The sequence below is a fragment of the Branchiostoma lanceolatum genome, chromosome 1 (genome assembly GCF_035083965.1).
Source record: "Branchiostoma lanceolatum isolate klBraLanc5 chromosome 1, klBraLanc5.hap2, whole genome shotgun sequence".
Lineage (NCBI taxonomy): Eukaryota > Metazoa > Chordata > Leptocardii > Amphioxiformes > Branchiostomatidae > Branchiostoma > Branchiostoma lanceolatum.
Genome location: NC_089722.1, coordinates 9,862,027 through 9,876,427, shown reverse-complemented (window position 1 = coordinate 9,876,427; position 14,401 = coordinate 9,862,027). Strand labels below are relative to the sequence as shown.

General features: G+C 42.1%; 4 protein-coding genes and 1 long non-coding RNA gene across 5 annotated transcripts in view; all 5 read left to right on the top strand.

Annotated features, from left to right (window-relative positions):
• Positions 1–14,401, top strand: part of LOC136432841 (glutamate receptor 1-like) — a 44,789-nt gene that overhangs the window by 29,646 nt on the left and 742 nt on the right. Inside the window, exon 10 of the mRNA XM_066424401.1 lies at positions 14,077–14,257. Coding sequence (XP_066280498.1) covers positions 14,077–14,257 — 181 coding nt within the window. The remainder of the gene's footprint in view (positions 1–14,076; positions 14,258–14,401) is intronic.
• Positions 300–1,118, top strand: LOC136427790 (uncharacterized). Its single transcript, XR_010754515.1, has 3 exons — positions 300–431; positions 741–865; positions 957–1,118. It is a non-coding gene; the product is annotated as an uncharacterized lncRNA (long non-coding RNA).
• LOC136427782 (glutamate receptor 2-like) lies at positions 4,479–6,346 on the top strand. Its single transcript, XM_066416947.1, has 4 exons — positions 4,479–4,641; positions 4,791–4,951; positions 5,344–5,524; positions 5,793–6,346. Exons 1-4 carry the CDS (start codon positions 4,531–4,533, stop codon positions 5,928–5,930), a joined length of 591 nt encoding a protein of 196 aa, XP_066273044.1. The 5' UTR covers positions 4,479–4,530; the 3' UTR covers positions 5,931–6,346.
• LOC136436791 (glutamate receptor ionotropic, kainate 2-like) lies at positions 7,178–11,739 on the top strand. The gene is made up of 12 exons (XM_066431112.1): positions 7,178–7,196; positions 8,117–8,269; positions 8,466–8,524; positions 8,822–9,029; positions 9,189–9,326; positions 9,631–9,713; positions 9,829–9,996; positions 10,320–10,487; positions 10,701–10,805; positions 10,967–11,174; positions 11,446–11,588; positions 11,701–11,739. Exons 1-12 carry the CDS (start codon positions 7,178–7,180, stop codon positions 11,737–11,739), a joined length of 1,491 nt encoding a protein of 496 aa, XP_066287209.1.
• On the top strand, positions 12,327–13,918 carry LOC136436566 (glutamate receptor 1-like). The gene is made up of 5 exons (XM_066430633.1): positions 12,327–12,344; positions 12,544–12,715; positions 12,966–13,099; positions 13,299–13,502; positions 13,754–13,918. Exons 1-5 carry the CDS (start codon positions 12,327–12,329, stop codon positions 13,916–13,918), a joined length of 693 nt encoding a protein of 230 aa, XP_066286730.1.

The window sequence follows — 14,401 nt, the reverse complement described above, 5'->3', positions numbered from 1 at the left end:
GCGACGGACCCCACCTTAGGGAACGCCCAACATTACCCCCAGCTGGTCCGCATCTCCTGGCCAGACAGCGTGCTCAGCAAGGCTCTCATCGACCTGTTGGAGCATTTCAGTTGGGACCAGATGAGCATCTTTGTTTCCAACGATGACTTCGGTACGGTATTCGAACATGTGTCTATAACATTTGCCAATCTATGCAAGCTGATTGTATAATGCCAAATGCCCTATAATAACACTAGCACGTAAGTTGAAGCTCTAATCTTTCAGCATGTATTTATACGATGGTTTTGTTGTAGGCTTGCATGGCTTGGTGGACTTTCAGCTCATCGCAGGCCAGAACAGATGGCGCATCCACACCTTACAGTCGTTCGACCCGACAGAGAACGCTGCAGACATCGATGTGAGGTCACAGCTGAGAGTCATCAAAGACACAGGTACATGTTGGCGAAAGGATGCAGTGATTCTTTAGTCATTAAAATATGGGCTCATGTACTGCAACTTAATTTCTAGTCTATTGAAAAGTAGAAAAAAGACGCCAGTACATGTTTTCTCTTGTATTTCTCTCTTAGAAAACAAATCATCAGTACATGCATGGTGTACAACGTTAACAGGATGCTACCTTTTTGTATATTAACAAATCGATTAAAACCTCCTGTATAATACGCCATGCTGCCATTAAACACCACAATACAAACCACTTAAACAATATGTGGGTCGTTTATTTTGTGTGTACCGCTGCATAGGATCCCGCATCATTGTCCTTCACTGCCTGGCACCATACGCAGCTGAGATCTTACGAGAAGCCAGCACCATGGACATGACCGGAGCAGGCTGGGCTTGGGTGGTCAGTGACGGCATTACTGGACTTGTGAGTTTCATATTCTTCCGTCTGGCTGTTAACGTTGTATTGATCACTCGACTTTTATACAAACAGTGGATGTTTTAATACCATATTACAGGACCTTTATGATACGACCAACGGGACAGTTACCGTGCCAGATTACCTTCAAGGTCTGCTGGGACCGATTCCGCCGTCTAATAGTGGTGGCCACAGTGACGCTTTCATGGCGAAGTGGAGGGCGGCAGACTCAACAGTGTACCCTGGAGCAGGAGCTGCGGATATTGCGGTTAGTTAATGTTATCACACGCCATGGTATCACTCGTACACTTCAACTAAGAGTTTCGATACGTAATAAATGTTCGTCCAGGTAAGCCGTCGCCGAAAGTTTGTTCTCGTACTGATACTTGAATCTTGGAGACTTTCATTTCGTAAGCACAGCTTTTTTCTTAGCCTTACACTGCCAGGTGGGCAGATGCCGTCCTGGCTCTCGCACAAGCCTTGGGGAACCTTCAGGAGGACGGCGTCACGGTGACTCCTCAGCCTCTGGACTGTGGCTGCGATGGAAGCGAATCACGGCCATGGGCAGACGGGTCGGTGATGCTGCAGTATCTGAAACAGGTATAAAGTTTTCTCTTATATGTAAAAGAATTATAATAATGTTATGCTTTGTGTTACATTTGGGTTGGTGCAATCAACGATACATTTCAATGCCTACTCCCTTTCCATCAAATGATAAAAATTAAAGGTTAACTGTACGTACATATACATGTATGGTTAACGTACTTCAAGAAGAAAAGTACAGGAACATCTTAGGTAATAGAAAGTATGATGAATTACCTGACAAGGTGTGATGCTATATTGCTCAAGGTGGAGACAGATGGGGTTACCGGTTATATCCGCTTCGACACGACGGCAGCCCGCTTGGATGCAGAGTACAGCATCGTTAATTTGAAAAGCGATGGCTGGCAGAACGTGAGCATTTATGTATTGATACTCTATCACAATTTCCATACACCACAGGTTGTCGATGTCTATTCAGTGATCCCGCCTGGGAAGTTTTTTATCCTTGAAATTTACTTCTTTAAGAGTTTTTATTTTATGTTCGTTCTAAGTATATTGTCTGCATCATCTCAGGTCGGCACTTGGAACTTGTCGGCTAGGCTGGACATTCACTCTGACGCAGATATCAGATTCGCGGGTGGGGCAAGCACAGTTGTTCCGTACATATCTGACTTAAACAACAAAACCCTGCGAGTTGTAACCATCGCTGCGGATGGCTTCGTGGAGATATCAGATGTTGATGGTGTCGGGAATAACGTGACGGGGAACGGGAGATTCCAGGGTCCGTCCCTTTATATCTAATTAGAACTTCTGTGCCGATCTGCAGTATAATTGATAGAACATCACATAGCACTGCCCATGCCCATCAGTAGTATGATTTTAGTATGACTTTTTTTTTATTCAGTAAGAAGCTCGTTGTAACCTTTCTCTCCATTCAGACTACGGGCAAGAACCTACAATAATGAATACGGTATTCGTGAACTTTATCGTAAGTTCTTGCCCGTAGGCTAAATGCGAGTACATGTAACATGGAAAGGACATAAAGACAATAATGAACATATGTAGCGTGTGACTAAATTCTAACTTGCTGGATTCGAATTCTTTCCAGAGACACTTGAAGACGAATGATCCCATTTTTCTCTCATGTGTGGATTTTCATTTCTATTGCATGGAAAGACTTATAAATGTATAATGTTTTTGTAGGGTTCTGCATGGAGCTGTTCTCATGGCTTTCCACTGAGCTCGGGTTTAAGTACGAGTACTACGAGGTTGAGGATGGACAGTACGGCATGTACAACTCGCAAACAGGAAAATGGACCGGACTGGTCGGTGATGTAGTTGATGGGGTGAGACATTTTTGTTTGCCTTTTTCATCCATCCATTCATTCATTCAGTCGTTCTTCTTGAGTTACAATCGATGGAAAACTTAACCCTTCTCTTGTTTGTCAAACCTGTCAGCATGGAAACAATTCTCCCAACTATGATAGCAATTGTTCACATCTACGGGACTCAAGCAAACTAGTCTAAGATTTCATGGCAATTCCACTTCACAGTTATGTCAAATAAGGCACCAGGATTCTTTATGCAAAGTTTTTCACATTTCACAGAAAGCCGACATTTCCGTGGCCATTATGTCGATAACGTCGGAAAGACAAGCAGTTGCTGACTTTACACTTCCATATTATGACAACGGAGTAACGTTTGCAATGCAGAAAGCAAGCACAAGGTACCTGTTTGCATGAAGTTATATTCAAAATGTAATACGTTTACAACGCGTTTTCAATTATGTCTTCACAGAACATAAATGCTACATTCCCATGATGATGACATAGATATAAAATGTAAGATATAAGAAGCATATCGCCTTGAACCTGCCAGCTGACGTTTATTCACTACAATTATTGGTCATTTCCAGGACTTCAAATACGTGGGGATTTATCAGCCCATTCGAAGGACAACTTTGGGCAACAATTTTGCTGACGGCCTTGGCAGTGGGACTCTTTCAGGGTGTTGCCAATTTAGCAACAAAGAGCATGTAAGATGGGTTTTTTTTACTTCTTTTAATCCAATGCCATGAAAATTATTAATCAAGTGAACAAAATCTATCATTTGAAAAACTGTTTGTTACCTTTGTCAGGAAGGATAAATTTTCGATACAGTTTGTTGTTTGGTGGTTCATAATAAGGTACCGGACGACACAGTATCATCATAAATTGAGACGTTAAGCATTGGTCGGACGGCGAATAGCACTGTTTTGTCACACCGAAAAGCTTTCAATTGATTTACGCAACTGTTTATCTGACTCGTAACAGGGACGAAGAAAGTGATGAGCCTGCTAAAGAAGAGGAAGATAAGGAGAGCGGTTTCTGGGAAGCTGTGTGGCAGTCATTCGTGGCTCTGGTTCAGCTGGGTCCGGAGTTCCTGCCAAGGTCATTAGCAGGTATGACGTCATAAAATGTGGGAGTTTACTTCGAGATGTTAATCGGGGTTACACAGAAATATAACAAAACATCTTCCCAACGTCGTTTTCCCTAATGACACGGTAAAAAAAATTATAATTTCATTTACTCATTAGAGTCATTAAAGCTAGGGTAAGTCACGTTTTCCTTTTCCTCATTATATCTTGCAAAATAGATCATCGATAGATGTATCTTGATAATCTTAAACTTTTTCATCAATTTGGTATTTATCTTGCAGGACGTGTCTCTGCATTTTTCTGGGGAGTCGGCATTCTTGTGGCCATCTCAACTTACACGGCCAACCTGGCTGCTTTCCTGACCGTCAGGAACGTGGATAACCCCATCGCTTCTGCTGAGGACCTTCTTACACAGGTATGATCAGACGCCGAGCCCTAACGTTGAGTAAACTGGCAGGCAAACTGGTATAGCTGCAGTGATTGTTTTTATCATAAGTACATTGAAGTAGTAGCATGAAATGAAGTATGATGGCGGATTAGAGGCTAACATCATGATTGCATATGGCATGCATAACCCTAAGAAATAAACGCCTACTGGTCTGTGTTCTTGGTGCATCTTTAGACAGAAATCTCATACGGTGCAGTAAGGACCTACGCGCCATGGGTGTCCTTCCGGACCGCTACTACTGAACCGTATCATTCACTGGGAGTGGTCATGCAGGCTAATGAAGAGTCTTTCATTGTGGACAGCCTACAGGAGGGTCTGGACAAGATGCGTCAGGAGAGATATGCACTGTTCACGGACAGTGCTGAACTGGACTATGTGGTGAGTTGTGAAATATTTCACCTAATTTTTAAACAGTTAATTGTTCTACCAAATGTTGCGTTACCTATAGTGATGAAAGTTAGAGCTGCTGAGTTCGGGTGTCTGCTATAGTGTACTGTTTTTCCTTGTTTTGCCTTTTGGATCTGCAGGCCAGCCGTCAACCCTGTGACCTGGAGACAATTGGACGGCTGTTCTGGCAGACAGGGTACGGGTTGCTCCTGCCTAAGAACTCCAAATACACCGTGGAGTTCAACCAAGCGATTGTACGAGCAGAAGAACTGGGAGTAGTAGATGAACTGGACACAAAATGGTGAGTAAAGTTTTCTTCAGAGTAAAGCCAAACAAATTCGTATCTCATAGAAACTCTCTATACCTAAATAAAAGCATCTTCTAATTCTGTAGACCATTTTTTTCCCTGAAGTATTGGTATCAATACTAATTGCCTTCATCACCATCATAGATATCACAGCAAATTTTGTATGTTTGCATATCACTTACTTTGGCTCAGATTTACAGGGAGGCTTCTAAAACAAGAACATCGAAAAAAAAGACTAATTGTTTTTCATATCTGTGGATTAGTCTTGACTGTGTATGAATTTGCTTTATTCAAGTTAGCCTCTTTGTATAAACATAAACAAGGAACATATTAAGCAATGTATCAGGTACACCTGTGTCGCTTACATTAGTTACGTTTGTATTAAGGATAAAGAGTTCGGAGTGTTCCGGTACAGACCAGACTGTGCTGGAATCCTCTGTGATCGGACTACAGGACATGTTGGGTGTGTTCGTGCTGGTGTATGGAGGCATGGCGCTGGCTCTCATCGTGCTGATTGGTGAATTCATCCACACATGCGCACAAGAGGCGAAGAAGTCGGATGCCCATGTAAGAGGGTGTCGTTCCATAGACTTTTCTGAAATAATCCTTTACAAGTCATTTTGGAATTTTTAAACCTTAGCATCACATGGCTTCTAGATCTACTTGGTCGTAGGACACGTGAACTTTGAAAATAGGTCTTAAAAATTAAATCCTTCTATTAGATATTCCTTGAACATCTCCAAGTACACCGAGAACATATCTTTGTCGTGGCTCTCGCTACTTATTTCGCCTATTCCACTGATGATTCTTTTATAAATAAAAGCGTCTTTTATAGAAACCTATGACAGTCACGGAGGCGGTGAAGACACGTCTAAAGAGAATCTTCTCTCGTCGGAAGAGGAGCAGCGTCAAGAATGAAGTCCACCCTTCAAGCATCAACCCTAACCCGGCTTTCATCATTGACCTTGAGTAGATTTCATATTGACAATGTAGATGAAGTCGTGTGATTTGGGAATCAAAGATTACTTGAATTTATCGAATATTCATATGGAATATCTAATAATATAGAAGCTTGTTTGCCACACCGTATTCTGAAACAAGACAACCTACCGTATCGTCAATCAGGTGCTGGGTTAAAAGATTATTGTGTTTTCTGAGTGATGGCAGGGCTACTCTGAAAGCCCCTTACCCAATGGAAGCAGATTAACAGTAGAGTAAAGGCCAAAGGGAAACAAATAATGTCCAGATATAGCCTTAACCTACTCATTACGTACAAGATATGATGTTGAAGTGAGTGTTGAAGTTTGTTGTATTTTTACACAGTCTTCTGGTAAGAACAAGACACCCTATGTCGTGATGAAACGGCAGTAATAAAGGAGTTATTCTTTACCATTGTCACACCACACTCTGTGTGTCCATCTAGTTTTGGTTATAGCGTGCGCTAACATCAAATTCCCGGTGTGTCTGGAGATCTGCACATCTGCACATCTGCAAGTCAGCGTATCAATGCGACTTGTGTCGTGCGAACGTCTTGAAATATAAACACTTCCGATAGCCGCTTGATACTCAAACAAACTCACTTTCATGACGCTTTCTACTTCATTGTTATGTCCGAAGACTTTGCTTTTTTTGCTTTTTAACAGTCTTTCAAATATTACACAACCACTATCAAAGGCGCTTGGTCCCATTAGGAGGATATCACCCCCTTGTAACTGAACCGCCCGTTGTGCCCAACTCCACCTAGCTACACCAAGGACCTTCTTGGACACACCAGGCAGCTGGCTATTGTTATCTAGTAATCCAGTGGAAGTGTGATACTATTCATGTGCAAACCATTTGGCCGCGTTTATTTCTCTGGAAACAAGAATGACCTGTTAATACTGTTCTATCTCAGTGAATGATGAGGTGTGTGCGCCCCCATGCTCTCCGCCGTGAGCACACGGAATGCCCATTACATATACAGGGTAACTTGAGCCTTTGTTGGGCACGTATTCAAAGAATTGATACGTGTACCACCTTGGTTCTCGGTGAGAGGTAAACTGTTGTTTGAACCAACCCTGGTGCGACTGTCAATCCGAGAAAGTTGTTTAGAGACGGTAAGAAATGCAGAAGACTGCCAACATCACTACGAGCAAGTCTGTATTAGACAAAAACAGTCCGGTTTCGCTATAATCTATCGCGGACAACTCAATCTTCCAAATTCAAAGGCAAAGGACCGAAATGGCGGCTGGACTCGTTAGTACGGCAATGTTATTAGTGACTGCAGTATGTTTGACCACGGCGAGCACTACCGTCCGGTTTGGTGAGTTGCCTTATATTTTTCCTAGAATAAATTTAAAGCTTTGAAACATGGCTTACCAACCATTGACAAGGTTGATTGACTGTTTACTTTTAGTTTGTTCCATAACAGTTAGTACACGTACTTGTTTATTTCCGTAGATCCATAGTTTGTTTAGCCTGGATTTTCTAGATCTGACATGTGACCTGGGTTAGTTAGAAAACTGTAAAAGAGTAATTATAATATAAGGACAGCACTATGTACATATGATATAGTGGGTTCACTATGTTAGCATTTAGCGGTGGGGGAGGAGGGCGGATAGATAATTATAAATTGGAATGGGACCTATTGTACGGCACGAAAAGTAAAGTTGACTTTACCAATGGCGATAAATTTCAAGTAAGTCCGACCATACTAGATTAACCTGGCAGTATTGTTTGTCACAGGCAACCAATCCCAGACTTGGAAATCCATCACCACTTGTAAATACCTTTTTTTTCAATACTGTTCACACTGCCTGGGGTCTCTGCACAGAAAACAATGTCACATTTTGATGAAAAGAAATAATTCAAAAGACAATGGCATGCCATAGTCTATGATTATGAATACAGTATCATCTCTAGTCCAATCTAAATTTACAGACATTCAGTATCCAGAACAGCATCGTATTTCAGCGTAACAAGATTAGATCTTTAGACCGTGCTCAATAGGCTTACTTGCTGTTTACCGTGCAGACAGTGCACTGGCTTGACCCAGTTTGTGAATTTGTTGTACGCTTCTCTATTTCAACGACTTGTTGATAGAAATTGCTGGGTCCCACTGACCCATGCTTCTTCACTTTTATCATCGTATATTCCTGACGTATGTAACTAATGCCACAGGTGCGTTATCTGTGTCAGACTTTCCTGCTGCTTCCTCCGCCCTGAGGCTTGCTGTGGAGTATGTGAACGAGAAGCAACTCGTTCCCAACGTCACACTTGAGTACATCGAGTATACAACAACATCACTCGATTTTTTGGACATGATCCAATATGGTTAGTTTAAGCTTATTGCCATCAGTATCTAACAAGGAACTTTTTCCTGGCGTTAACAATGATTGCAGTGTGTACGATATTCTTTTCCTTTTCGGCTTGCTCCGTAACTCAGACTAGTACTCTATGCTTAAAAACACTGTTGTTTTACTACCGTATCGATGTATCACGTATTAATGATACAACATCTTTATTGTAGAATGTTTTCAGGCATCACAAGGCGTTGTGGCAGTTATGGGACCGTCCCTATCGTCACAGGTGAGATGTTAGGCTTACTTCAGTGTCTTACGGTAGTACCTTCACATACTTGCAATTACAAATGTGTCTTGCTACTCCAGAGGAAGTCTTTTTTTCATTTTGATAACGCTTTTCGCCTTAGAAAATGATTTTTTTTTCATCATAACACTTCACTGCAGATCGTTTCACAGAACCGTAAATCTATGAGAATAACATTTTCAATGCAGGACTAATGATTTTTTTCATTTATTTTTATTTAATGCTCTGATGTACATGTAAGCTGATAATGACTTCTTCCATTGTTCAATCTCTTGCTAGGTAAAAGCCACCAGTCCCGTGAGTACCGGGCTGTCCTTACCACAGATCTCTCCTGAAGCGCTAGACCCCACCTTAGGGAACGCCCAGCAGTACCCGCAGCTGGTCCGCATCTCCTGGCCAGACAGTGTTCTTAGCAGGGCTCTCATCGACCTGTTGGAGCATTTCAGTTGGGACCAGATGAGCATCTTTGTCTCTAACGATGACTACGGTACGGTATTCGTTTGACGGCTTTTTTGCAGATGATCAACATGTGTCTCATATATTTTCTGTTCAATTTAGTCAATCTAATGCTGAGTCCTATAGGAATTTCGCGAACGTAGATTCAAAGCCAATTGGATTTTGAGCATTTTCAATGTTTCTGTTGTAGGCTTGCATGGCCTGGTAGATTTTCAGCTCATCGCAGGCCAGAACGGATGGCGCATCCACACCATACAGTCGTTCGACCCGACAGAGAACGCTGCAGACATAGAAATGACGTCACAGCTGAGAGTCATCAAAGACACGGGTATTTAGCGCCAACGTGCTACAGCAATTTCTGATTTACTGAAATGTCAGTTAACGTATTGGATATTGATTTCCTACCTGATCAATAGAAAACACTAATGAAACACACGTCTTAGAAAGAACAGCTTTGATTATTATTACATATCAACCGGATAAAACTACAGTATAATATGGCAGACTGTCAACTTCCACCACAATTTGAACCACTAATAATGCAGTATGCATTTAACTCGGATCATTATTTTGTGCGCAATGCTAAATAGGGGCCCGAATCATTGTCCTTCACTGCCTGGCATCTTACGCAGCTGAGATCTTACGAGAAGCCAGCGCCATGGACATGACCGGAGCAGGCTGGGCTTGGGTGGTCAGCGATGGGATAACTGCATTAGTGAGTCTCATTTTCTTCTTTGTTTAACTGTAAACATCTCATATATTACTCAACATTTTTACACAAACAGTGCGGTCAGCATGGTCAAATTGATGTTTTGATAATTATATCGCAGGAGCTTTATGGTACGATCAACGGGACAGCCATCGTACCAGATTATCTTCAAGGTCTGCTGGGACCGATTCCGCCTTCTACCAGTGGTGGCCACAGTGACGCTTTCATGGCGAAGTGGAGGGCGGCAGACCCAACACTGTACCCGGGAGCAGGAGTTGCGGATATTGGGGTTAGTGCATATACACGCCATGATGTTACTCGTACACTTTGGATGTAAGTTTAATGCGTTAAGCCCAGGTTACACTTAGCTGATTCCTCTTTCCCATAATGGTGGCCACAGTGATTGCTTAATGACGAAGTAGAGGGCAGCAGACCGAGCAGTGCACTCGGAAGCAGGAGTTGCGAATATTGTGGTTGGTGTTACTACACACCATGATGCTACTTGGAAGCTTCAAATAATAGTGTTGGTCCAAGTAATCTATCACCAGCAGTTATTCTTATAGGATAGCTAAATCAAAGAGACTAATTTCATAAGCTTGGCTTTTTTCTTAGCCTTACGTCGCCAGGTGGGCAGATGCAGTCCTGGCTCTCGCACAAGCCTTGAGGAACCTTCAGGAGGACGGCGTCACGGTGACTCCTCAGCCGCTGGACTGTGGCTGCGATGGAAGCGAATCACAGCCATGGGCAGACGGGTCGGTGATGCTGCAGTATCTGAAACAGGTATAAGGTTTTCTCTTCTCTCTAAAAGAATTATAATAATGTTATGCTTTATGTTACATCACGGTTGGCTACTTCGTTCCATCAAATGATCAAAAATAAATGTTAACTGTACATGTATAGTCAACATACTTCAAGATAAAAAGTACGGGAATAATTTTGGTATTAAAAAACATAATGCATGACCTGACACGGTGTGATGTTGTATTGCTCAAGGTGGAGACAGACGGGGTGACCGGTTATATCCGCTTTGACACGACGGCAGCGCGCTTGGATGCAGAGTACAGCATCGTTAATTTGAGAAGCGATGGCTGGCAGAACGTGAGCATTTACGTATTGATACTCTATCACAGTTTCCATACACCAAGTAGGTTGTCAATGTCTACTCCAGCTTGGGGAGTTTTTTTTCATCTTTGCAATTTATTTCTTCAGAATTTTTTTATTTTCTGTTCGCTTCAAGTGTACTGTCTGTATTACTTCAGGTCGGCACTTGGAACTTGTCGGCCAGGCTGGACATTCACTCTGACGCAGATATAAGATTCGCGGGTGGGGCAACCACAGTCGTTCCGTACATATCTGACTTGAACAACAAAACACTGCGAGTAGTAACCATCGCTTCGGATGGCTTTGTGGAGATATCAGATGTCGATAGAGACGGGAATAATGTGACGGGGAACGACAGATTCCAGGGTTCGTCCCTTTATAACTAATTAGAACTTCTGTGCCGATCTGCAATATAATAGATAAAAGATCACATAGCAGCCTCCATGCCCATTGTAACATTTCTCTCGTATTCATAATTGTAAGTTCTTGCCCGTAGGCTAGATGAGGGTACATGTAACATGGAAAGGACGGACAGACATTATTGGTTTCGACGTCTTTCCCGAGGCACTTAATATTCCCACTATTTTCTCTAATCTGTGGTTTTTATTTCTATCTTATGGAAATATGTTTTATTTAGGATTCTGTATGGAGCTGTTCTCATGGCTTTCCACTGAGCTCGGGTTTAAGTACGAGTACTACGAGGATGAGGATGGACAGTACGGCATCTACAACTCCCAAACAGGAAAATGGACCGGAATGGTCGGTGATGTAGTGGATGGGGTGAGACAATTTTGTTTGCCTTTTTCATCCATTCATTCATTCATTCAGTCGTTCATCTTGAGTTACCATCGATGGAAAACTTATCCCTTCTCTCGTTCGTCAAACCTGTCAGCATGGAAACAATTCTCCCAACTATGATAGCAATTGTTAACATCTACGGGACTCAAGCAAACTAGTCTAAGATTTCATTGCAATTCCACTTCACAGTTATGTCAAATAAGGCACCAGGATTCTTTATGCAAAGTTTTTCACATTTCACAGAAAGCCGATATTTCCGTGGCCATTATGTCGATAACGTCGGAAAGACAAGCAGTTGCTGACTTTACACTTCCATATTATGACAACGGAATAACGTTTGCAATGCAGAAAGCAAGCACAAGGTACCTGTTTGCATGAAGTTATATTCAAAATGTAAACACAATCATGTAGTGTTTAATACTTTTACAACACGTTTTCAAATATGTTTTCACAGAACATAAATGCAACATTCCCATGATGATGATATAGATATAAAATGTGAAGAAGCATATCGCCTTTAACCTGCCAGCTGACGTTTATTCACTATAATCATTGGTCATTTCCAGGACTTCAAATACGTGGGGATTTATCAGCCCATTCGAAGGAGAACTTTGGGCAACAATTTTGCTGACGGCCTTGGCGGTGGGACTATTTCAAGGTGTTGCCAATTTAGCAACAAAGAGCATGTAAGATGTTTTTTACTTCTTTTAATCCAATGCCATGAAAATTATTAATCAAGTGAACAAAATCTATCATTTGAAAAATTGTTTGTTACCTTTGTCAGGAAGGATAAATTTTCGATACAGTTTGTTGTTTGGTGGTTCATAATAAGGTACCGGACGACACAGTATCACTATTAATTGAGACGTTAAACATTGGTCGGACAGCGAATTTCACATAATTCTCTTTGGTTTAGCATTGTTTTGTCACACCGAAGAGCTTTCAATTGACTTACGCAACTGTTTATCTGACTCGTAACAGGGACGAAGAAAGTGATGAGCCTGCTAAAGAAGAGGAAGATAAGGAGAGCGGTTTCTGGGAAGCTGTGTGGCAGTCATTCGTGGCTCTGGTTCAGCTGGGTCCGGAGTTCCTGCCAAGGTCATTAGCAGGTATGACGTCATAAAATGTGGGAGTTTACTTCGAGATGTTAATCGGGGTTACACAGAAATATAACAAAACATCTTCCCAACGTCGTTTTCCCTAATGACACGGTAAAAATATGATAATTTCATTTACCCATTAGAGTCATTAAAGCTAGGGTAAGTTTCCTTTTCCTCGTTATATCTTGCAAAATAGATCATCGATAGATGTATCTTGATAATCTTAAACTTTTTCATCAATTTGGCATTTATCTTGCAGGACGTGTCTCTGCATTTTTCTGGGGAGTCGGCATCCTTGTGGCCATCTCAACTTACACGGCCAACCTGGCTGCTTTCCTGACCGTCAGGAACGTGGACAACTCCATCGCTTCTGCTAAGGACCTTCTTACACAGGTATGATCAGACGCCGAGCCCTAATGAGTGAACAGGCAGTCAAACTGGTATAGCTACAGTGATTTTTTTAATCATAAATGCATTGAAGTAGTAGCATGAAATGAAGTATGATGACGGATTAGAGGCTAACATCATGATTGCATATGGCATGCATAACCCTAAGAAATAAACTACTGCTGTGTTCTTGGTGCATCTTTAGGCAGAGATCTCATACGGTGCAGTAAGGACCTACGCGCCATGGGTGTCCTTCAAGACCACTACTACTGAACCGTATCATTCACTGGGAGTGGTCATGCAGGCTAATGAAGAGTCTTTTATTGTGGACACCCTACAGGAGGGTCTGGACAAGATGCGTCAGGAGAGATATGCACTGTTCACGGACAGTGCTGAACTGGACTATGCGGTGAGTAATGTTCAGTTGTGTACAAAATATTTATGTACATATATATGTATATGTACTGGCCGACAGGGCCTTCCAAGGAAAATAAAGGTTTACTACTACTACAACTACTTCACATAACATTATAAAAAGCCTTGTTCTACCTGATGTTTATGGCGTTATGCTGTGGTGAAACTGGCATTACCTATAGCTAGTGATGGAAGCTAGAGCTGCTGAGTTTGGGTGTCTGTTTTATCCTGCTTTTGAATCTGCAGGCTAGCCGTCAACCCTGTGACCTGGAGACAATCGGCCGGGTGTTCTGGCAGACAGGGTACGGAATGCTCCTGCCTAAGAACTCCAAGTACACTGTGGAGTTCAACCAAGCGATTTTACGGGCAGAAGAACTGGGAGTATTAGATGAACTTGACACAAAATGGTAAGTAGCCATAGAGTCCGGTTTACCCGAAGGCTGTTAAACCAGAAAATAAAATCATAAAATAGATTCGCTATTCTTTGTATCTTATAAGAAGCTGAATATTCAAAAACCTATTAGGATCATCTGAACACTTACATTGATTACGTTAACTGTATTATTCAGGATCAAAAGCCAGGAGTGTTCCGGTACAGACCAGACTGTGCTGGAATCCTCTGTGATCGGACTACAGGACATGTTGGGTGTGTTCGTGCTGGTGTATGGGGGCATGACGTTGGCTCTCATCGTGCTTGTTGGTGAATTCATCCACACATGCGCACAAGATGTGAAGAAGACGCATCCTCATGTAAGGGGGTGTCCTGCTATAGGCTTTTTTTAATGCATCTTTACAGGTCATCTTGGTATTGCCTTGAATGTTGAATCGATGAATGTGATAGCTGTGACGTGCAGTACTAGTCTTCTAAACAAACACCTGGTCATAAGACACGTC